The sequence below is a fragment of the Rhamphochromis sp. 'chilingali' genome (assembly GCF_963969265.1).
Source record: "Rhamphochromis sp. 'chilingali' genome assembly, chromosome: 6".
NCBI classification, from domain to species: domain Eukaryota; kingdom Metazoa; phylum Chordata; class Actinopteri; order Cichliformes; family Cichlidae; genus Rhamphochromis; species Rhamphochromis sp. 'chilingali'.
In genome coordinates this window covers 6,534,704-6,556,290 of record NC_137933.1, presented here as the reverse complement: position 1 = coordinate 6,556,290, position 21,587 = coordinate 6,534,704, and the positions used below count along the sequence as shown (strand labels likewise).

Here is a 21,587-nt window from a genome sequence, read left to right as displayed (position 1 = left end):
GTGAAGTAATGAAAACATTATAAGATTCTTATATTTGTATTTTAGACATAATTATTGTTTTGTTTTTTTCATTTGGCAGGAAACACAAAATTAAATCCATCTTTCCACTGAATTTGTGTTTCAGTTGTGTGTGTGTGTGTGTGTGTGTGTGTGGGGGGGGGGGGGGGGGGGGGCTTTTATTTATTTTTATTGGTTTTTTTGTTTTTTGTTTTTTGAGGGGGGAGGTGGTCTCCCAGCGTTAATCAGTTAAACATTACATGGCTGTGAGCCAGCTTCTATTATATAATCAGGTTGTGAGGTAGATGCATTGTGCTTATGTGCTTTATTTTATGCTTAAATTACTTGAATATATTTTACCACACTTCTATCTGAAAAGCAATAAACGATGATTTGCTGTGTAAAGCTTAAAACTAAAACATAAAAGACCAAATGCTGCTTTCGCATGAATGATAATTCATGATAACACTGTTATCTGCCTTTCAAACTTAAATCTGCTTTTCCTTTAAAAAAAATCACGTATCCTGTCCCACTACTACTGTCCAAAGCTTTACATTATTAGCGTTATGCATTCACAAAAATATGACGAAAACCGGCTGAGAGGGGAAACTCTTGAATTTTATAAAAGCCGTTTATAAATGATGGTAATTACTTAATTATGTATTTGTCAGAGGTCTCGTCTCATTTTTAAATTCCCCCCACTCAGATTGGCACCTGTTAAAATACTTTATAAAGAAGCCGATGACCTCGATCACCTGACTTTTTTTTTTTTTCAAAACCAATAGGAACAAAGTACACCCCACTAAAACAGTCAAGTATCACTAACTGTGCTATATTTCCCTGTGATGGTCCTGACGGAGCACATGTGCACTCTCGGCTCTTTGCGCACTGAGTTTTGGGACGTGTTCTTTCTCCTGTCACACCTGTTGACCGCGGCGCAAATCCCCGGCACCTCTGAGCGGCTTTGTGGATTTAAAAAACAAAAAACAAAAACACAACTCACCGATAATTTTCTCCTGGTAGCCTTTAGTGAAGAACTGCATGGCCGTGGCAGCCCTCCAGGGGGTTTTGAGGAGTCCCTGCCGCTGCGGGTTCTCCCCGAGACCCCGCAGGATGGTGGTGTAGGCAGCGGCCAGGGACGGCAAGCTCATCTCGTTGTCCTCCAGGCTCCTGGTGCGCTCCTCCTTCCAGCTCTCCATTACAGCGGAGGTCGACCGGTGCGGAGCGGATTCTGCTGCCGGTGCCTGAGGACCGCCGGCTGCCCGCTTCACCATCCCGTCAAAGTGGCCGTTGAGCACGGAGCCGCCGTCCCCGTTGTCCTTCTTCTCGTTTGAGCTGTACTTGTTCTGCTTGGAGCGGTCCATCGCTGCGGTTCTCTTGCCTTCTTAGTTGAGCACTTGTTGCATCAGTTTCTGACGGGTACTTTAGTTTGAGTTCAAGTGGGCGACACGGTTGCAGCCTCAGCATCCTTTATAACAGCAGGATAATCCAGAGCGAGCTCCTATTGGCTAGCCCGATCTGAAGGGGCGGGGCCAGACCCCCCTTTGACCGCTATCTGCTTTGACTGTGACCTGCTGCTTGGAATCATTCTGCAGTTTGTGGAAGGTAACAAAGTGCATTCAGTGTGTTTATTACTATGGCCAGATTACATAACAGCGACCACTGACCTCTCTTAGACAGGAGCACGGTTCTAACTGTGCTGCTTACAGTCCTTCATCTCTTCAATCATACATGTATCAGTGTCTGAGGATATTACAAAGCCTTTCGCCAATCTTCGTTTTCTTTTTCGAGTATCTGTTGATTTTGTTTTTTCTTTAGACTTTTAAAACACAGGCTCAGGAGGGCTGTGAGGCACTCTCTGCACCACTGTTGGGGATATGTTATTGCCAAGTAATAAGTACGAAGTAATAAGTACGTAATAGTGCCCTAGTTTTCCTTTTCAAACAGACTGTATATAAAAGATGCCTGTAGCCACTGTGCTATGCTGTCCTGAGTGTTTTTATAGTCGCCTCTTCACACATCGAATGAGGGGTGGTTCTGTAAAACCAAGAACTCAAGCTCATTGATTAATAACTTCTTTAGTCACTGCCGCTGCCCCCAGGTATACCCTGGTTTGTCCTCCATTCTGATTCTAATATTGACAAAAGTTTTCAAAATGAACTAAAACACTGAACCCAAACGTTTCCTGAGCTCACAGAGCTAGGGAGCCAAAGACCATTTCTCTGACTTCGACAAAGAGAAGTCTTTGTGCACATCCACAGCACTTCTGAGACTCTAAAGCCACATCCATCTTTTAAGTAGTCTTGTATTTTGTTTAATTAGAATTACCACATGTTAGTAAGATGGCATAGAGTACAGCCTCTGTATCTTGAAAGTATTTTCATGTCTTCATGGAAAATGCAAAAAAAAAAACAAAAACAAAACCCAGAAGAACGCCACTTTAGATTTCATCATAAACCCCCAATGCTTAGGGAAGCTTTAAATGTAGCAATAGTTTGCCTAAGCTGTCACTCAGCAAGAAATTAACAGGGTTGTTGCTGGTTATGTCACAAAAGGGATACTGCCGAGCACCTTCACAGAGAGCTAAAGTCGGTATATTCAAACGCAGAGGTAAGGTAGGCCCTCAAACTTAGAAATCCTCTTTTGATATTTGAATTGATTAATAAGCTGTACAAAATTAAATCACAGACTAACATGTGAACTAACAAACATTTACATTTATTAAATTGTTAAAATACAGTAAGTGTAAAAAACAAACAAAGAAAAAAAAAAGAACCAAGTGTACATTTTTACTGAACATCACTCATCCGTCTCCAACACTGAGGGCAGTTGTTGATATACATGCGATCTCCGTCCACTGGAGGTTTAGTTTTGGTTAAACGCAAACACTGAAAGCTTGGAAGAGGGATCCAAAGACTTCTTCTTCTTGGCACTACTTTCATCAGCTTCGGCCTTTTCATTTTCACTTTCCAAGCCTTCTCCTCCTTCTGCTCTTTTCCTCTTCTTCAGATCTGCTGCGTCTCCGCTCTGGCCTTTAGCTCTTTCTGTCCATGACTAAAAGGGGGGGGGGGGGGGGGGGGGGGATAGAATAGACAAGGACCGCACATGTTAATTACTGCACATTACAAAAACAAAAAATTGTATTGTTGTTTCTATACAGGCTCCAAACAACCTACGTGATGATGACGAAACGCACACATGGGCACTCGGGCGTGCAGTTTGAAATTGCATCCTGTCACGTATAATCACTATTGACAGCATGCATCTCTTTGGCCTGCTGGCTCTTTCCCTCCTCGAGCCCCCTCCTTTTCTCTAAGCCGACACAAAAGGAAGCGCTTTTCTGGACGTAATGGAGCCAGGATGAATCATCAGGCCTGGTGTGTGCAGTGCCAGCAACACACACGCACACACACTCTACACCTCCAGTGCTTAATGAAACACTGTCATTAACCCATGCATATTCACACAAGCAAACACACACACAAATGGCACCATTACAGAGCTGGTAGATGGTACAAGCTTTGACATATCACTAATCAGCTTCTGCTTTATTGAATATGGACTGAATAATTTTATCAACACACACTCGCGCACACACAGACACACACAATGGTCGAGCCGTTTTAGGCTAAAGTTAAGCCTGCAGGGCCATCATCTAGGTTCTTTTTTCTGTAAACATACAGCTGAAATGCACTTATACAAGTTAATAAAAATCATATCAACTCCTTTGGTTCAAACTTGAAAGAAAATTTCTTTTTTTTTTTTAAATGTGAATGTTTAAATAAAATAACTGGCAGGTATGAAATGATGTCTTGTTCATGCTGACCATATTTTCCTCTGGCACTGGTCAATATTTCTTTTTGTTGTCTGACTAATTTTAGCTAATACGGTCAAACGCTAACTAATGTGGTCAGCGGCTAGCCCGCTAACTTTAGCTTTGGGGCTCGCTAACCCTGTTGCAAACAAAATACCATGTTAACCCACAGCTACAGTCTGTGTTGTGTTGGGAGCCGGTTGTTTTTTGACATTTGTGGTAAGTGGACTTTTCTAAGCTACTGTTAGCTAGTTTTGCTCACTGTTGACACTGTGAGCTTAATGGTTTCTTTATGGTCACTGCATCTTTTGTGTCAGGTGCCAACTGTGATGTCACTACAGCTACCGGTCTATACTGGTGCTCACTTGTGCCGGATATGCTTCAGTCTTCTCCTGAACGGTAGGTGTTGCTTCTCAGCAAAAAAAAACAAACCAAAAAACCAAAACACCCCCCCCTTAAGTATCAATGAGGTAGAAACAAGAAACAAAGATATTGCGGGTTTATTTTTTTAAGTTTTCTACAGTTAGTCTCATCTTTTCAAACTGTTGCGGCTGTGTTTGTTGGTGTCAAACGGGCTGGCCCGAGTACTTCAGAAACTGCTGATCTGCAGTTTTCCTGAACAACCATCTCTAGCGTTCAAAGAGAATGGTGTGAAAAACAGAAAATATCCAACAATATTCAACTAAGAACAAGAAAGTGTGCAATTTCACACATGCCTGCCAAAAGAGGACTGGTGGATTGGAAAAACACTGCCTGGTCTGAATGAGTCTCAATTTCTGCTGCATGCTAGGGATTTGACAGGAAGAACAAGAGAGTGTGGATATAACCCACCCAGTATTTAAACAGTTTAGACTGGTTACAATCGTGGTGTTCTGCTGTAGGAATATTTTCTTGGCACACTCTGGGGGTCGCTTTGTATTAACTGAGAATCATTTAAACTCCGCAGCCTACACGAGCATTGTGGCTGGCCATGTCCATCCCTTTATAACCACAGTGTTTTTCTAATATGACTACATCATTTTCTGATGACTACATCTGGCAACGTAACTTATCATGTCGCAAAGCTCAGATCATATTAAACTGGTTTCTTGAACATGGCAATGACTCTAATGATCTTGCATGGCCTCAATCTAACAGAGCACCTTTTGAATGTGGTGGAAACTGGAATGTGCATCATGGGTGTGCAGCCGACACTCTGGATTCATCTTTCAGAACAGCTGAAAATTCGGATCAGAATTATGCTCCTGCTGATTGACCAGCCGATCGTCTCTCATGCATCAATGCTTTGCGCCCTCAGTGCCCAAACACACTTGACTGGGCTCCCAGGCAACAGGCATCCCCTCACCCCCACTTCCTCGTCATCCAGCTTTCTGCTGAGAGTCTTGATGTATGCAGGGTCAGGGCCAGTGTACCACAGAAGCACTCGGCTGGATGAAAGGACGAGGCGTGTCATTAGTGGCACAACCACCCTCATTCACTCACCTATTGACTGACCACAGCTGAGACACAGCATTTCAGAGAAAAGTGGTTAAAACCAAGCACTGGATTTCTTTTCTTTTTTTTGTTAATGTGACCCTGCAGGACTCTAATAACAGTACAACTTAATCGAGTGATTTTAAACTTTTGAATACATTTCTTTATATCTAGGAATCTACTTATCTATTTTATTCAAATCTGTAGACCTGCAGTCATTTTTAAAAATAAAAAGCTTCAGCAGGTTGGACAGCTCAAGCGGTACTGATGAGACTATTCGAAGCAATTATGCTGGTTAGACTAGTGATGGGTGAGTTTTCAGATGAGCTGTTGCTGGGAAGCGGTACAACTAGCTCCCATGTTCTCAGCTTCTCATTAAAATGCGAAAAACATTTCAGAGCTTGGGAGGAAGAGAAGAGTACACGTATGGATACATTTCTCATTTGATGTGAAAGAAAATAAGACACTTTGTAAACAGTGTGGAGCAGCTATCAGCACAACACACTCTTACATTTTATATGTTATTCACCTGAACCAATTTCAGATCGAGTTTACTATAATTTTATGATATTTTCTCAACTGAAACTAGACTAAAGCTAAAAGAATTTAGATGGTTAAATTATGAGTAACACTAAATTCTAATTTGCTGAACACGTGACCATCTTTGATTTCTGAATGGGAATCAGCTTGGACTAGAAATATGGCCAAAAGCTGAAGTCAGCTTATGAAAACTGCAAATTGTGCACACCCACATAAAACTTTAAAGAATCCTTACAAGCGGAGGGCTGAAAATGGGATTCTCTGCATTTACAATTTCAGTTGGGTTACTGAAATTATAGACAAGGGTGTCAACGGGGGCTCCGGGGGTTGAGGATCAACCTGCCAAAGACTCCAATCACTGGACAGTAGAGCTGGGCGATATGAGATTTTTTCATATCACGATATGTTTTTTTCATTTCAGGCGATAACGATATCTATCACGATATGAGCCAAATAACTATATTTGTAAGATTTAAATGTGCCGTTGCTCACAAGTAAAATGTGAAATAATCAGCAGCTTGTTTTTATTTAAATATTTATTTCCCATAATAAGTTCAACAGGGTAGATGTACTTAAGGAACATGAGACTTTTTCAGATAAATAAAGGCAAATATTGCAAACTACACAAAAGACAGCCGCTAAAGCGTTTAAGTTTCAAAATAGAACAAACGAAACAGACTAAATTGTCAATTCCACTTAGAAACAAAATATTAATTCTAAAAATAAATCTTAGTTTGTTTTACAGAAGAACAGACAAAACTGACTAACTTTTGTCAATATCAAATAAACTGAGAACTAAAAGGAAATTCTCAATCTCTCCTTGTTGTATAGCTTAGCTTTTCAAACAGTTTTAACAGTTACTTTAGTCTGACAAAAGCCGAATGACGAATTAGCGCTTCCAGTCAGAGACTGAGGCTACGTCCACACGTACACGGGTATTTTTGAAAACGGAGATTTTCCGTTTTCGTTTTAAAAAATAATCCCGTCCACACGTAAAGGCAGAAATGAAGGAAAACGCTGCTATGAACATGCCAAAGCAGCAGGTGGCGCTAGATTCCTAACCGTGCAGAAATGTTGGCCAATCAGAAGTCTAGAAGCCTCGGTGGGAAAAAGTAAACAAAGCTGGGGCATAGAAGCAGAACCGAGTCGTATGTGTGGACGGACAGTAACTGTGTGTATATGTAAGCATTTAAACACTGCAGAGAGTAGAATTAACAGTAACAGTATTGTAGAAATTCATTTCACCGAAACAATAACGTGGCGCACAGTGTGACGCATGCACCAGTTTATTGTATTTCCAGACTTGCTTTCGGCACAATTTACAGTGCACGCTACTCTATTTTTTGTCAGACTTGAAATAGCCGAAATACCTTCACACTACGGAACTTCTATGGCTCTTCCGTTCGACAATCTCTCCGGCATTGGAACCATCATCTGTTTTCTCTTCGGTCACGCTCGGTTGATTTTTCTAGTCAGCACACTCATTTCCTCCATTACCCGCTGGCTGCTTCCCAAACAAACACACGTGCGGCGTGGCACTTGTGCTGTACGTAACAAGTCACGCGACGTGACGCTGCGGCTGTGATTGGTTCGGCTCTGCGCTACTTGATTTGGATTGGCTGACCCTTTTTTTTTTTTTTTTTTTTTTTTTTTTTTTTTAAGAGGACAAGAGCGGCGAGGTCTATCGCGATAGCTTAATTTCTCTATCGAGTAAAAGTTATATCGCGATACATATCGTTATCGTTCTATCGCCCAGCTCTACTGGACAGCTTTCGAAATTTTTGACATCACTGTTTTAGCAACCCCCCTCCTCTCTAAAACCCTCGATGTGTTATACCAGTCTCTCCTCCGCCGACAGCGTCCTGAAGCGTCCCATAGCCTCCTTGATGACGTCGGTCTCTTCCAGGTCAGGGTTGTCGGCTAGGATACTTTTCCTGTTCTCCTCCAACCAAAGCTGGAAGCCTGTCTTTGGCCTAAATGCACAGAGAAAACGAGAAATACTGCCCTGTTTAAAAACGCTCTACATGTAGAATCTGTTTTTGAACATCCCAGTGTTCGAAGGGTCTAACCGTTTCTTTCTTTGAAATCTTTTACCTCTTGTTTTCAGAGTTATCTGCAGGTGGTCCTGGAGGCGGGGTGTCTGGTTGTTTCTGCAGATTTGCAGCTTGCTCTGTATTCTCCTGAACCTTCTTATTAGCTGTCTTTGTGGCAGCCATCTGCAGCAGAGTAGACTGAGTCTTCACAGGAAAAAAAGGACATTTTATTGTTTTGAAAGATGCATTATCTTTTCCAGGTACTATCATTTTGAGACCTCGGCACAGCTATGTGGAGACATGCTACAGCTTTAAATTCTGAGACGGTACCTTGGTTTTTGGCTTGGGGGCCAGAGGTTTGAGGATGGGACTTTTGCTGGGTTTCCCCCCAGAGCTGCTGAGCTGAGCTGACTTCTTGCTGGACGTCATGTTGTCCAGGATGTTTGTTACTCGCGGCTGACCGGATGAAGCTGACATTTTCCCCGAACCAGGAACCTGAACACACCAAAGCAATAACAAAATTTAAAGAAATATCTTAAAGATATTGTATATGTTCCTTATAGTCAACAAATCACATGAAAAACAGCAACAACAAAAACAGTGCGTTTCTTCTTCTTCTTTGCCACTGACTCCAAGGTGACTGAGCCACACCCGGTGGCTTACCAGGTACTTTATTAAGAAGAAAGCCTGTATATAAAAGATGGAGGCAGGAAAGTGATTTCACCCATCGTTTTAGTTTTTATACTGTACTTAACTGAGCCTTGAAGGCTAGCCAATACTTAAACCCTGCCTTAGTGTTTATCTCACTAAAAAGAGAAGGAAAGAGAAGTCAGTGTGCAATGGGGTAGCTTTCTTACAGAGTTGTGTACAGATCTTTTTGCAACCCGAGTCAGCTCCTGCTGGCCAACAGAGGCTGCTGTTCAGACTCCACACGGTGCATTTAAAAGCAGCTCCACAGACAGACAGGAGAGATGAAAGTGATATCTGAGGAATAAGCTAAACCTTCTTAAGAACCACTTCTCTCTCTTTAAACCTCTTACAGTCTTTATTCATATTCAAAACCAAAAGAGTCCGTTGTCTTTTATTAATGGCTAAACATCAAAAAATGACTAAAAGCCTTTTTCCATTAGTACCTACTTGGATTGGCTTGAGCGAGTGGACTTGTTTTCTATTACAATCGAGTGCTAGCTAATGTGTGTGGGGTCGCTATAGCAACACGGCCGAACGTCCTGTGACATCATCTGTGTGCACCACAAATGCCACAACAAAGGAGTTGGCAGTCTCATAAGACCTCATCAGATCGCCTGGAACCCCGGCCAAGCATGTTGTAAAAAAAAGCACCTGGTACCGAGTCGCGTAGGTAATATTGGAAAAGGGCTATAATGAGACCACATCCTTGATTTTGACGAAATTAAAATCTAAGAAGTCACAGTTCTTACCTTAAAAGGATTTGCACGTCCCATTTTACCAACTGAAAAACAAGAGACACATTGGGAAGTGATTCAGATAAAACTGGCTGACCAAATTCTTCATTCAACACCTAATAACAGGTCTTGTTTCATATTTGAATATTAAAATGGGCTTGGGTGATGGGAGCGGCTGTCCCACTTTAATCTTACTCTGAAAACCTTCCAACAACTGACAAAGACTTGAAATGAAATCAAACCCAGCTAAAACTCCACTGACAGAGACACCACAAGTGTACAACATGAGGAGGACAGTACATGGCCATTGGGTTATTTGGGTTATTTGTCCTACATCACGCTAAAGTGACTCACCATAATACCGAACATCTAAGCTGACTGACAGATATGCGTTTACTCACTTGGTGTCGGAGACGGCTTGATGGGTGAGCCGGCTTCTTTAGCAAACGGGTTCACACCTGACAGACATGGAGGAGGCGTGTTAGCATGTTAGCAGCAGCACTGGCAACTTGTGCAAAGTAAGAGGTGGAACTGACGTTTTTTTGTTTCTGTCGCCTCTTCCGGCTCCATCTCCTGTCTGTCCTCTTCCTCCATGAGCTCTTCTCCTCTTTCCTCCTCATCCTCTTGCTCCTCCTGCTGATTCTGTCTTCTGCTGTAACGTCCCCCCGCTGTGACGTCGGTGTGGCCATACCTGTGCAAAAAGAGAGCGAATACTGCTATTTTTAATCTGTTTGTAAACTATAAAATAAATTGGAGGAGACTGATGAAGGTTTTACACTTAAAATGCTGCAATAAATGTTACATGGTTGATATTTGTTCTTCCTTCATCCATATAAAAATAACATATAAATAACCTATTTAAAAAAAAGTGTTTAAGGTTTCACATCATAAAAGAGCTCTGCTTTTTTTCCTTCTCTCACCCCAACCGGTCGCAGCAGATGGCCCCGCCCCTCCCTGAGCCTGGTTCTGCCGGAGGTTTCTTCCTGCTAAAAGGGAGTTTTTCCTTCCCACTGTCGTACAAAGTGCTTGCTCATAAGGGGTCATATGATTGTTGGGTTTTTCCTCTGTATCAATTATGTACGATCTACAGTACAATATAAAGCGCCTTGAGGCGACTGTTGTTGTGGTGAATTGCTTTTTTAACCAAGTAACCATCTCGTTGAAGAACATGTATCAGCTGACCTGCTTTGATAAAGATAATTTTATTGAAATGACACACTCCTTGTGTGGTATCTATGCTGTGCTCAGCGGTGACGTGAAGTCGTCTGACAGTGCTATAGGGTAGTCACCCATAAAGGGTGAGGTTTGTTATTTTGGCCAAAGCCAGACAGTCCAGATTAATTTACACAAACAGTGAAAGTGATGCATGCTTTTTGACATTACCCAGAGCTCCGTCTCGTACTGGAGTATTCAGGCTCCTCTTCCTGCTCCTCTTGCTCTTCTTCCTGCATCTGGTTGGATTTCTCCAGAGCAATCTCACTGAGCCGCTGTGCGAGGGCCATGCGTCTGGATCGGGATGCGTATCGTATGGCCAGAGTCACCACGTTCTGGGTCATCATCTCTGCCAGCTCCACACAGCGAAACTCTCGCTCCAGTTTGCAGGACAACTGTAAGAAAACAACAACTCTAAACAAATCTGTACTTTGGGAGTGTCTCGATCACCAAGTGTTTGCAGCATTCACACTTACTGCAAACATCTTCATGAGCAGCTCCTGCTGCTCCTTCTGGGACTGATTCTGAGTGTCTTCATCTATTTCGTAGCCGCTGGAGGACAGGAAGCTGTAGTGGTCGTGGAAAAGGACCGAACGCCAGAACTGCTCCTGAATAACAGCGGAGGATAGGCTCAGCTGTTACTGGATCCATGACACCACTGAGCCACCTGAAAAGATCTGAGGACTGGATTATTTCGATAACCCATTGTCCAGGTGCTCATTCTTGTGTTTATTTACCTCCATCTGCCCTTTCTCTGTTGTGGTCTGACACAGGGGCAGCTTGAAGGGTAGGATGGCCACGGCCGGTCTGGGCAGGGTGGGAGGATACCTGGAGCCTTTACATGGAATACACCTAACAGGACGAGGACAGAAGGAATGTCAGCCTCTAAGAAGCAATAATTAACCAGCATCGAGTATCGGCTCATATGCACCACTCAGTCACTTTTTATTTCCTGTTCAAACTGCTAAATCAATGAGCTGTGATGCAGATGAAAGCTCACCTGAGCTGCTGAGGGTTCTCGTGCACTCCAACCACCCAGTAGTGATCTGATTTGCTCTTGCAGGTCTCCCTGGTGTTGCACACTGGAGTCCATGTGTTGCCCAGGGAGCGGTTCAGCATTCGCACCACGCCGTCTGAATCCACATAGCACGGGGTACCTGAAAGACCACGAGATGTATTCCAGGACAGGTTGTTCCAAATCATCACCAGCAGCAAAGTAATGATGCTTCCCATGAGATTCTTTCACATTATAATATCTTGACATACTGACCCTGGGCTGTGAAGCCGAGCCAAGACAAGTACGATTTTTGAGAGAGGGGGAGGGGTTCGCCACTGATGAGTTGCCTCCTCTTTCGACTTAACTGCAGCAGCTGGACACCCAGAGCCTGTTCTCCATCGAAACCTGTAGCTGGTGGTGGAAAACGAGACACATGTAAAGAGCTGGAAGATAACACTGCAAACTGCAGTACTTATATTTGGAGAGAGTGGAAATTTCCAGATCACAGCTTAAGAGTGGGGGGTTGCCTTTACTCTCATCTCTTGTGCTGCACATTTTACATTTACACTCTGTGGTGACTCCATGTGGTGGAAAGTAAACTGAATGAACGGAACTGACATGCAACAATGACACACCGACAGTTACATCACAAAGCTAAGAATAAATAAATAATTCCTAATTTTATTTTTGAACCATACAAGCACATGCAATGTGCTGATTATCACAGAGGAGTGTGTGTGTCTCTAACCCCGATGGTAGACGACGAGCAGCTGCTCTCCATGTCCTGCCATGCAGACCACAGGCCCTGGCAGGCTGAACAATTCTCTCTGTACTCCTCCGATGGAGAAGAGCCTGATCATCAGCGTGCTGGTGGCGACTGCTGCCCAGCCTTGACCCAGACAAAGCGCCCTCACGTCCTCCCCTTTAGGAAGGTCGACCATCCACTCCTTATTGGTGTCCCACGAGGAGAAGTGAAGGCACTGCAGCTTACTGGAGAGAGAGAGGGGGAAAATACTGAAAGGGGAGAAATAAATAAATAAATCCCCAGAAGCAGGTCAGGTGGAAGTTTTACCTAGCGAGCTCTTCTGTGCTGGGGCAGGCCAGCAGCACGGCCTCCTGGGAGAGATCAGCCACGGTGTGACCCAGTGAGTTGGTGAGGTGCATGGCGTGGTGCACGGCCGTGTCGTGAAACTCCACATCGATGGCGTTGTCCTGCTCGTCGTTGTAGCCTCGCACTATACCCACGGAGTTCCACATCTGAGGCACAGTTTGCTGTTATGACATGCGAGCAACTCAGATTTACAGTGTAATGACTCTCAGTGTGTCCTACCATGAAGCGGTGTGTGAGATGTGCAGGGGTGGAGCCTGGCTGGAAGGCTTTCTGGGGAGGAGTTGGCACGGGCCCCTCGTAGACAGGACGCAGGGGCACCACTGGGGCTGCTGCAGGCGCCACAGAACTGCCTGCGTCATTGTCGTCGTCCCCCAATTTGTCCTGACCAAGCTTCAGTGATCCTGTGTCTGAATGAAAAAAACAAAAAAATAAATGGAGTAATTTCAGGTGATGTCTCCATTCATGTGCGATGTATGCTGAGACATGCTGCGATGATCACAGTTTCACTTCTTCTAAAATCTGAACACCTTGTAACTTTAATCACCTAATTATTTTTTTTCCCCATAGATTAACATTACCAGTTAAAGACAGCAATAGGCTAACCTGCACAAAGACAAACTTCACTGCCTTCTCCACTAGATAGTGCTGACTTTAGGAAACATTTGCTTTGCTTATAATGATGACAAACATAACGATAATTAACAGGTTAAACATTGACTGCAGGTGGTGGAAATTCATGCAAACAGTTGTAACTGTGCCTCTTGAGCCTGAAATCCAAGTTCATGCTACAGACTTTCTGATCAAAATTCAAATAAAAACTCTAAACACTTGTTTTGATGTTGAACTTTTGCAATTGAGCTCTTTAGTTAAGATTTTTTTTTTTTTGCTTCTTTCACAAAGTCGAATCTGTTTTTTTCTGCACACAGAAAAACTTTTAGCCTTCCCTTCGCAAGAATTTCTAATTTCCTAATCTCGATCTTTGAACGTTGCGTTTCCTGTGTTTTGTAATACACTTTCAATTATTTCTGACATTTTAAGGACCAAACTATTGCTCGAGAACATAACTGCAAGATCAATAAATGATGAAAATAATAGTTAGGTACAGCAGGAGTTTGTGATGGCCAGATCACCTCGCTTTTATCTTCCATCTGTATTCGCCCCCTCAATGACCCCATCTTCACCCACCTAGTGAGTTCTCGTCGTCCAGGAACGCTCCTCTGTTCTTCACCCGCCCAGTCGCAGGCACCAGGAAATCGTCATCGTCATCGTCCCAGCCAACGGCTTTCTTAGCTGGAGACTTTGTGTCACTCAGTCCTTCATCCATCAGTCTGTCATCGTCATCATCAAACAGGTCATCATAGTCTTTTGCAGGATTTTTTGCAGCGACCTGCTGAAAGTCCATGACAGATTTAAGCAGCTTGAATTTAACTGAACAAAAGAAAAAAAGGGAGACTTTGAAGCTGGGCGTGTTTACAGTTGTGTTATGAACTAACCGCAAACAACGCTCAACTGGTTATAAATGCAATCTGGTAACTTAACAATCTATGGACGCTGTTGTTCCTGAACAAAGAATATGCAATAGCACTAAAAGGCATTAAAAAACTCTGGGGCCTCTGGATGTCTGGGGCCTGGATCTCCTCCATACCTGCTTCATGCCCTGGGGGACGGGGCTGTGGCTCCCCACACTCCCTAGCAGATCGTTACATGGAGAAACCTTTGGAATACAAGCATGCTGATCCACACAGGTGTGCACACAGGTGTACACTCGGGTGTTCACAGACGCGGACTACAGCTTTCTTGGTAAAATAAATCCGCTTGGCATCTTTCTTGGTCGTAAGACAACAATTCTGATGGCTAAAGATCCAAACGGGACAAAAAAGAAAGATAAAAAAAGAAAAGAAAAAAAAAGTAGTGATAACTTCCTGATTTTAAAGCTTTGACCTGTAAATTTATGTTTTACAAGTGACTTGTCTGTAGTTAGATTTCCTTTTATTACGGCAGAGATCTATCCCAGCTAATCTAATGAAGAAAGATAACCTGCAGAGCTGGATGAGTCTCAAAATCTTACTTCATGGTACAGGGATGTACAGAGGGGGTACAAAAAAAGGTTACTTGAGCAGTACCTTGGTCCTATTGTTATCAGCTGTGGAGGTGCCGAGTCCGTCCAGCAGGCCCAGGCAGCCCTCAGTGTCCGTGTAGGCAATATGGCTGCCTGATGGATGCCAGGCCAAACTGCACACTGTGAAGCCTTTCTCGTGTTTCTGCCTACAGCAGAGAGCAGAAAGCTTAAACTTTAGTGGTGAGCAACATCTACTGTTCAATGTTGCTTTTGGCAGAGACTACAAGAAGATTGACATCATCTGTGCATAAACTATATAAAGAGACACAAGCCCAAGAAAGAACACACGATTTGTTTAATACAAATACTGGGGGAGGGGAAAAACACATAATAAACTATTCCTTTAATGATGACACCAGCCTTTAAGTCTCGGTTATCTTTAGCCCTCAAGCACTGGGAACCAAGGTAAACAATTTCATCAGCATCAGTCCCCTAAACTGGTTTACCCTTTACCCGTCATATATATGCTTTTAAATTCACTCAGCGTCTGCACAGCTTTGTTTCCTACCTTTCCACACACAGCTTGCTGTTCACGTCCCACACTGTAAGTAAACCCCCCACGCAGCCAGCTGCCAGGAAACGCTCGCAAGGAGACCAAGACACCACGTTAATGGGCTGCAAAAATTAAGGAGGGGAAATCAAATTTAAGAAAAAAGAAAAATAATGATTGAGTTGTTTCGGCTATTTAATATCTAAATAACTCACTCACTGGTTTTAATAATAAAACAAACAAACAAACAAACAAACAAACAGTAAAAACTCCCACAAAGGGGTTTAAAATAAATTAAATAAACCTTTAATGAAATAAAACTACCATTCAATTCTTCTTTAAGGTCAAACTAAGAAGTGAATAATATATATACACTAGGAACAAAAGTACCCGGCCACACCTGCTAAAAGGTATAGTCAGTATTTTTTTTAAGGTTATTTAAAACATAAAAGAACATTGTACTCAAAAATATCTCTTTATTTGTAATTACATCTTCCAACGAACTGATATGTTCTCATAAACATAGAATTAATCAATTAAAAATTCATACAAGGGGAAGAAGTGACTCATAAACTCGTATCAGACTCCTTTCACAAAGTTTTGAAGAGTAAATAGAATGAGTCCTGCTAAAGGGTGAGGTGCTGCAACAGGAAGCCATCATGGCAACAATGCAGTTAATTAAACTTCTTCCCTCCCAGATATTTCAGGATCTATTGTAAATGATATTGTTGCAAAGTGGAAGGGTTTAGGAACATGTCAAGTTACAGAGCGGGGTCACCAAGTGCTGAGGTGCACAGGGTGTAAAAGCCTCCAGCGCTCTGCTGACTCAGTAACTGCAGAGTTCAAACCTCCTCCTGTGGTGAGAGCTTCATGGTGTGGACTTCAATGGCTGAGCTGCACCTATACACAGTTAGTACTTTGTCCATATAGTACTTAAGCAGTCTCAAGCTAAACCTTCTTCAAAAAAATAATCGTATCTAGCCTTTTATCTTATCTAATCACAGAGTGGTTTCACACAGTGATTCTCCCATTGTATCAAACAGACCATTAAAATTTTACTTTGTATTTCTGTAGTGAATACTTTCTTTCTAAACCCAGAACTTTATTTTAAAACCTGTGTTTGCACTGTCTGTGCCTTTTGCAATTATCCTGCTGTGTAGTAAAGGCCATCCAGGTGGCAAGTCCAGTTCTACTATTTTATTAGCCTGGTCCTCAACATTAAATAAGTAATGCATGTCTGCGTGTTTCACCCTGCAGTGTACGAATTTAACTTGCATCTCAAGCTTGGTAGTGCTAGCTGATAACTTAACAGTCCACCCTTCAAACTAAATGTATTCATTTTTAATATAGAAGAAACATCCCAGTCCAACCAAAAATGTGATGTCCCAGATGCTGCTTCCTTCTTTAACATACAGTCTTTGGTCATGATGCCAAAAGCAGTGCTAAATATTGCTGTACTACTTAGCATTAGCATACAAATAGATCAGCATATTGATGTCCTAGACAGGATTGTGAGGCCATGTACACAGTTACAACAAATACTGCTTATACTGATAGTCAGGTGTAAAATGTGCACCACGTCGACAATACTGGACCTCACCTGTGCGAGCAGATCATCGGACAGAGTGCTCACGTGGTCCCAGGAGCCTCGCTCGTACAGGTGTACCTTGGTTTCAACAGGAACAGCTAAAAACTGACAAATGCAAATGTTTTGTTATTTTAGGACTGACGTCTTTCTCGCTCTCATTCAAGGCAGCAAAGAGACGTGTCACCAACCTTTCCCATCCCGGGCTGCCAGGCCAAACGACACAGAGACTTGGCGTTAGTGACGTCATTTGACTTCTGCAGCAGAGGCCAACTGATCACCTGAGTCTGAGAAAGAAGATAAAAATCATGTAGAAAATCAGAATTATGTGCATTTTTCTAATTGAAAAGTGCTGAAATGCTGATGTACCTGCTCCTCAATATTCCACACCACCACAGAGCCATCACAGCTAGCAGAGGCCTGAAAGACAAATTCGACAGTGATGTGATGTACGACAGGTGTCCTCAGGTTATAAATTCTCTTCTCTCCTTTTTTTTTTTTTTTTTTTTTTTTAAAACACTGTGTGGTTCTCTTTTGTATTTATACATTTAAATGAAAACTCTAAATGGAAGCAACCACAGTAATATGATGAGGAACAATGGGGTGTGGGTTCATATTAAGTTGCAATGAAATGAAGATATTGTCCCATTTGTAACTCAACACAAATACTCACTTCAGCCTCTGTGTTGAATTTCTGCTTTCAGACACAAGGTTCACTCACCAAGAAGTCATCTTTGGGGTCAAAGGTGACGCTGAGGACAGGTGCCTCGTGACCCCTGAGTGTTTTCTGTTGACTGCTGTCTGACACCTCCACCACCTTAACCATGAAGTCACTGTGGAAAAAGGAGAAAGGTAAGCTGTGTTCACACGTCACCGACTGCCTGCCAGTGAGCAGCGGCATAGTTGAGAGGAAGGGTCCATCAGCTGTGACCTAACACAAGTGCAAATTGTCAAATCAATGAACAAGAGGAGCAAAACATCACAGATTTCCTTCACCGTCTACCAGAAGGTAGATGCCGAATCTGCCCTAACAGCCACAGATGCCTGAATCTGAACAATCAATCCCACTACTGAAATTACCAGGGTGAAAATAGCAGCATCAATACGGCACCTTGCTCTGTGCTTTTATTACTGTCATAAACCTATTTAGGGCAAATCATTTCTGGCAGCAAACACACGTTTATCTTCAATCTGGACTAATCAGAAACCAATCCGCCTGCGAGCTGGAAACATCACAGCTGTGTGGAGCTGATTCTGCACTGAAGGAACAATAATGAACCTAATGGGATCACCTTGTGCTGTAGCCATAAACACGCACACACACACCGGGGGGGGGGGGGGGGGGGGGGGGGGGGGGGGGGGCATCCCGTTACGCACGACTGCCTCACCAGGTGCCACGGGAGGAATTGAGGCAGACGTGGACGTGCATGGTTTAGCAAAGCAGAAGTGACATTTGTTCATCTTTCAGCATCATTGGTGGAAAATATCACAGAAGCAACACATGAGTGTGTCTGGTCAGCTGTAACTCAATTAATTCTGAAGGTTTGCACCGGACATCAGGTCATGTCAGGTGTGAGGTCAGAGGTAGTCCAACTCTTCCAGCACATCAATACATGCCATTGCCAGAATGTTTGCTGTGTCTCCCAGCACAGTCTCAAGGAGACTCCAGTGCTGGGACAGTTAATCTAGGAGAGCTGGACAGGACAGTTTCTGGAGGGTGGCTTGAGGATCCTAGGTCCCCGACTGGGCCCTGTGCTCACTCTGTACTCACCATGGAGCCTGACTTACATTAGCCATTGAATACCAGAATTAACAGACAAGAGCAGGTACGTGTGAAAAGGTCTGGAGAAGCCGTAGAGAAAAGTTATACATTATTCAGCATGACCGATTTGGTGGTGGATCAGTGGCATATCCATGGAGGGATGCACAATTCTCTACAGGCTAGGCAACAAAACCATGACTGCTGCGCATCCTGGATTCCTCCCGTTGAGCACCGGGAGGCCTCATCTCATTTGAAATGTCCAAGCTGTGTAAACACTGGGCAGCAACAAATTCGGACCTGGACTGGGTTCTAATGGAACGTGAACTGGCCTTTCCATTTACCCCCATTGAGGTGTTGGCTCAAAAACCGTACAATAAAGGGAATAGAGCAGATAACCCTATTTTAAAGTTTTCAAAAATGGTGTGGCAAGAGGTTCACAAGAGCTGCAGTCTGTCCCCATGCTTTCAAAAATATGCACCCCTGTGGCACAACCCCAAAATAAAAATAGGTAAACAAGCAATTTATTGGCCACAGTGGCACAAAAAAGGCATAAGATTAATAAGTGATTTATATGAATATAACACACTCATGTCTTTTAATGATCTGACAGTAAAGTTTAACTTGGAAGGACCCGGCCATTTCTGGTGATATTTACAAATTAGAGACTGTCTGAAAGATATAATAAAGTTGTCTCAGGAGAAAAATCTCTACTTCCACCCTTACTTACAAAGGCAAAACAACACATGTAGAAGTCTTAAAAGTATTTGGGAGAAAAGATCTGGATTGTTCCTTTGACGAGGGAACATGGGATTCAGTCATCTCTGAAAATGCCTCATGTGGCGATAGTAAGCAGGCAGCTCCTGGAGCACGAAGGAACTGATATTACTGACTGCCCTCCAGAGCTCAGTGATGCCCTGGTCCAGATCAGGGAGAAAATCCCCTCCCCCATTATTGTCTCATTAGGAGCAGGACCCTACATTGTCAGGCACACATTAAAGTACACATTATTATGAGAGAAAAAAAAAGGCGGGTGGGGGACAGGGATAGCTCAATAGGTAAAGTGTTGGCCCCGTGATTGGAAGGTCAGGGGTTCGATTCCCCTGAACGGCTACCTTGAGGTACCCCTGAGCAAGGTACCGTCCCTACACACTGCTCCCCGGGTGCCCAATGGCAGCCCGCTGCTTCACTGAGTGAATGGGTTAAATGTAGAGAGAAATTTCCCCACGGGGGTCAATAAAGTATACATTATTATTACATGTAATATGCAGGGGCCATACAAACCACGAAGTACCATCTGAGCTGGAATGAATGAATGGACTGATGATGTGGCATCCTTTCATTCCTTACACACCATCCAGCCCATATCTGTATCTGGCAATGAGCCAGCAAAGTTAGTTATCTTTTAACCTTAATTAATGCTCCTTCAAATATCTAAGGTATTACTTTTATCCCGTTTTCATTTATATCATTTCAGTTCAGCACAAGCTAGCCAACTATCAAGTACCTGGACCCAGCTGCAACTCTCGAGCCAATGCTGTTGAAGGCGACGTGTGTGGCATTGGTGGTGAAGCGGGTCAAGATGCCGTCTGGATCGCCGTCAGGAAATGTGTGGATCTGCACGGTGTTGTTGGAGCTCGCCGTTACCAGCTTGCCATTCTGTGGAGCAGAGAACACATTGGTCCAAACATCACTTGTATGATGCAGAGTGTCACCGAATAATGATGACATCTGTAGAAAAGTCAGAGAAAATCCAACCTTCAGTGCCAGAGAGTAAGCCTTCTCCCCGACAGTGATAAACTTTGGATCATCATCATCCAGACTCTCCCAGATCCGAACATCTCCATCATTTCCACAGGTTACAATGAACCTGTGGACAATTTGATCAGGCTAGTTTACAGAAACTTTGTGCAGCATAAGATTGATGAAATGATCTGTTTAAATTATTAAGTCTACCAGAAACCAAAATCAGGACTGTGAACGACTTCAGTTTAACGTGGCATAGAATTTAAATGAATCACATTTTACTCAGTTTCAGCCCATTGAAAGACTTGTGTTGTCATTGATGTCACTGTGAGACTGATGCGCTCAAGTTCATATGTACTTGCCTGGTCTGGTCTGACTAACCTGCGGGCTACACTAATAATTTAAAGGACATGTTTGTAAAGCAATACTTTCACAGGCTGTGGGCCGATCATAGGTAAAATCTGAGTCTTAAACGCAATCAGATCACAGCTTTACTTGTACATTAGCTGTCAAAGTCAGTGCTCAAAGGGAGACACTTTTTTGTTTTCAGACTCACCTCCCAGTGTCATCAAAGCACACCTCGGTGTGTCCTTCAGAGTGGCCGTAGCGCATCGGCTTCCTTTCACATGGCATTTTGACAAAGCACCAGACTGAAGAGAGGAGAAAACACGTGAAAACCTCTTCTTCTATCAAGTAACACAGTCTACACCTGCTCCTCCACCACTGCTGCCTTATTAACCCATGGAGAGCTAACAGCAGAGTTGAGCTAACGCTAACAATAGAGCTAAATATAGCCGACCACACTCGTACAAACTCCACGGTGTTCACGGCATCAGACACTAAACCACTGGAGGCAGTTTTACACTGAGCTGTGAACAGAGTATTTCGTTAGAAATCAACTTACACGTTTCTTGGGTGGACACACTCGGTCCTCTTCTCCTGAATCTCCCGCGCTGCGTTGAAAACAAGGAAACGTCACGTCACGACTCCCGCCAGCAACGTCATGACGCAAATTTTGTAATCCCTCCCACGTTTGAAGCAAGGATCGGGATTTGGGGTTTATTTATTTATTCATTCATTCATTTATCGAAAGGCTATTTACGACAGATTTTGGACAGTGGTTGAGACACACGCTGTTATTATTTTATTCCAGTGTTATCTGAGGAAATGTGCCTTAAAGCATTGAAACAGTATTTTAATTTTTCTGTCGTTTTCCGACAAATTTATTTTACACTACAGTTGGATGGTGCATGCAAGTGATACATACATTATATAATTATATAATTA

At 43.1% G+C, this 21,587-nt stretch overlaps 2 protein-coding genes across 3 annotated transcripts in view; both read right to left on the bottom strand.

Moving 5' to 3' along the window:
• The window catches only part of gch1 (GTP cyclohydrolase 1), a 145,306-nt gene extending 143,881 nt beyond the window's left edge, over positions 1-1,425 (bottom strand). The window contains exon 1 of the mRNA XM_080885906.1: positions 1,001-1,425. Coding sequence (XP_080742032.1) covers positions 1,001-1,361 — 361 coding nt within the window. The 5' untranslated portion in view covers positions 1,362-1,425. The remainder of the gene's footprint in view (positions 1-1,000) is intronic.
• A 1,269-nt stretch (positions 1,426-2,694) lies between these two features.
• wdhd1 (WD repeat and HMG-box DNA binding protein 1) lies at positions 2,695-21,324 on the bottom strand. 2 transcript variants are annotated; one of them, XM_080885066.1, is made up of 26 exons: positions 21,205-21,324; positions 20,857-20,950; positions 20,313-20,424; positions 20,062-20,213; positions 17,517-17,628; positions 17,165-17,215; positions 16,987-17,082; positions 16,811-16,903; positions 15,229-15,335; positions 14,725-14,866; positions 13,787-13,991; positions 12,821-13,008; positions 12,563-12,747; positions 12,239-12,480; positions 11,764-11,901; positions 11,494-11,650; positions 11,231-11,345; positions 10,970-11,101; positions 10,665-10,888; positions 9,818-9,972; positions 9,683-9,739; positions 9,297-9,328; positions 8,188-8,352; positions 7,919-8,061; positions 7,662-7,797; positions 2,695-3,051 (listed from the first exon to the last, which is right to left on the bottom strand). In XM_080885066.1, the coding sequence occupies exons 2-26, from the start codon at positions 20,931-20,933 to the stop codon at positions 2,863-2,865; spliced, it is 3,405 nt and encodes a 1,134-aa protein (XP_080741192.1). In that variant the 5' UTR covers positions 20,934-20,950; positions 21,205-21,324; the 3' UTR covers positions 2,695-2,862. The 2 variants fall into 2 exon arrangements, with proteins under 2 accessions (XP_080741192.1, XP_080741193.1); XM_080885067.1 differs by having other exon boundaries at positions 13,787-13,988.
• Between the last annotated feature and the right edge of the window lie 263 nt (positions 21,325-21,587).

Coding starts and splice junctions, on each gene's coding strand:
- wdhd1 (XM_080885066.1), bottom strand. CDS start 20,933: ATGCCATGTGAAAGGAAGCCGATGCGCTACGGCCACTCTGAAGGACAC. Junction 17,629..20,061: donor AGAGTTGCAGCTGGGTCCAG/GTACTTGATAGT, acceptor CTTTTTCCACAG/TGACTTCATGGTTAAGGTGG. Junction 7,798..7,918: donor GATAACTCTGAAAACAAGAG/GTAAAAGATTTC, acceptor CTGTGCATTTAG/GCCAAAGACAGGCTTCCAGC.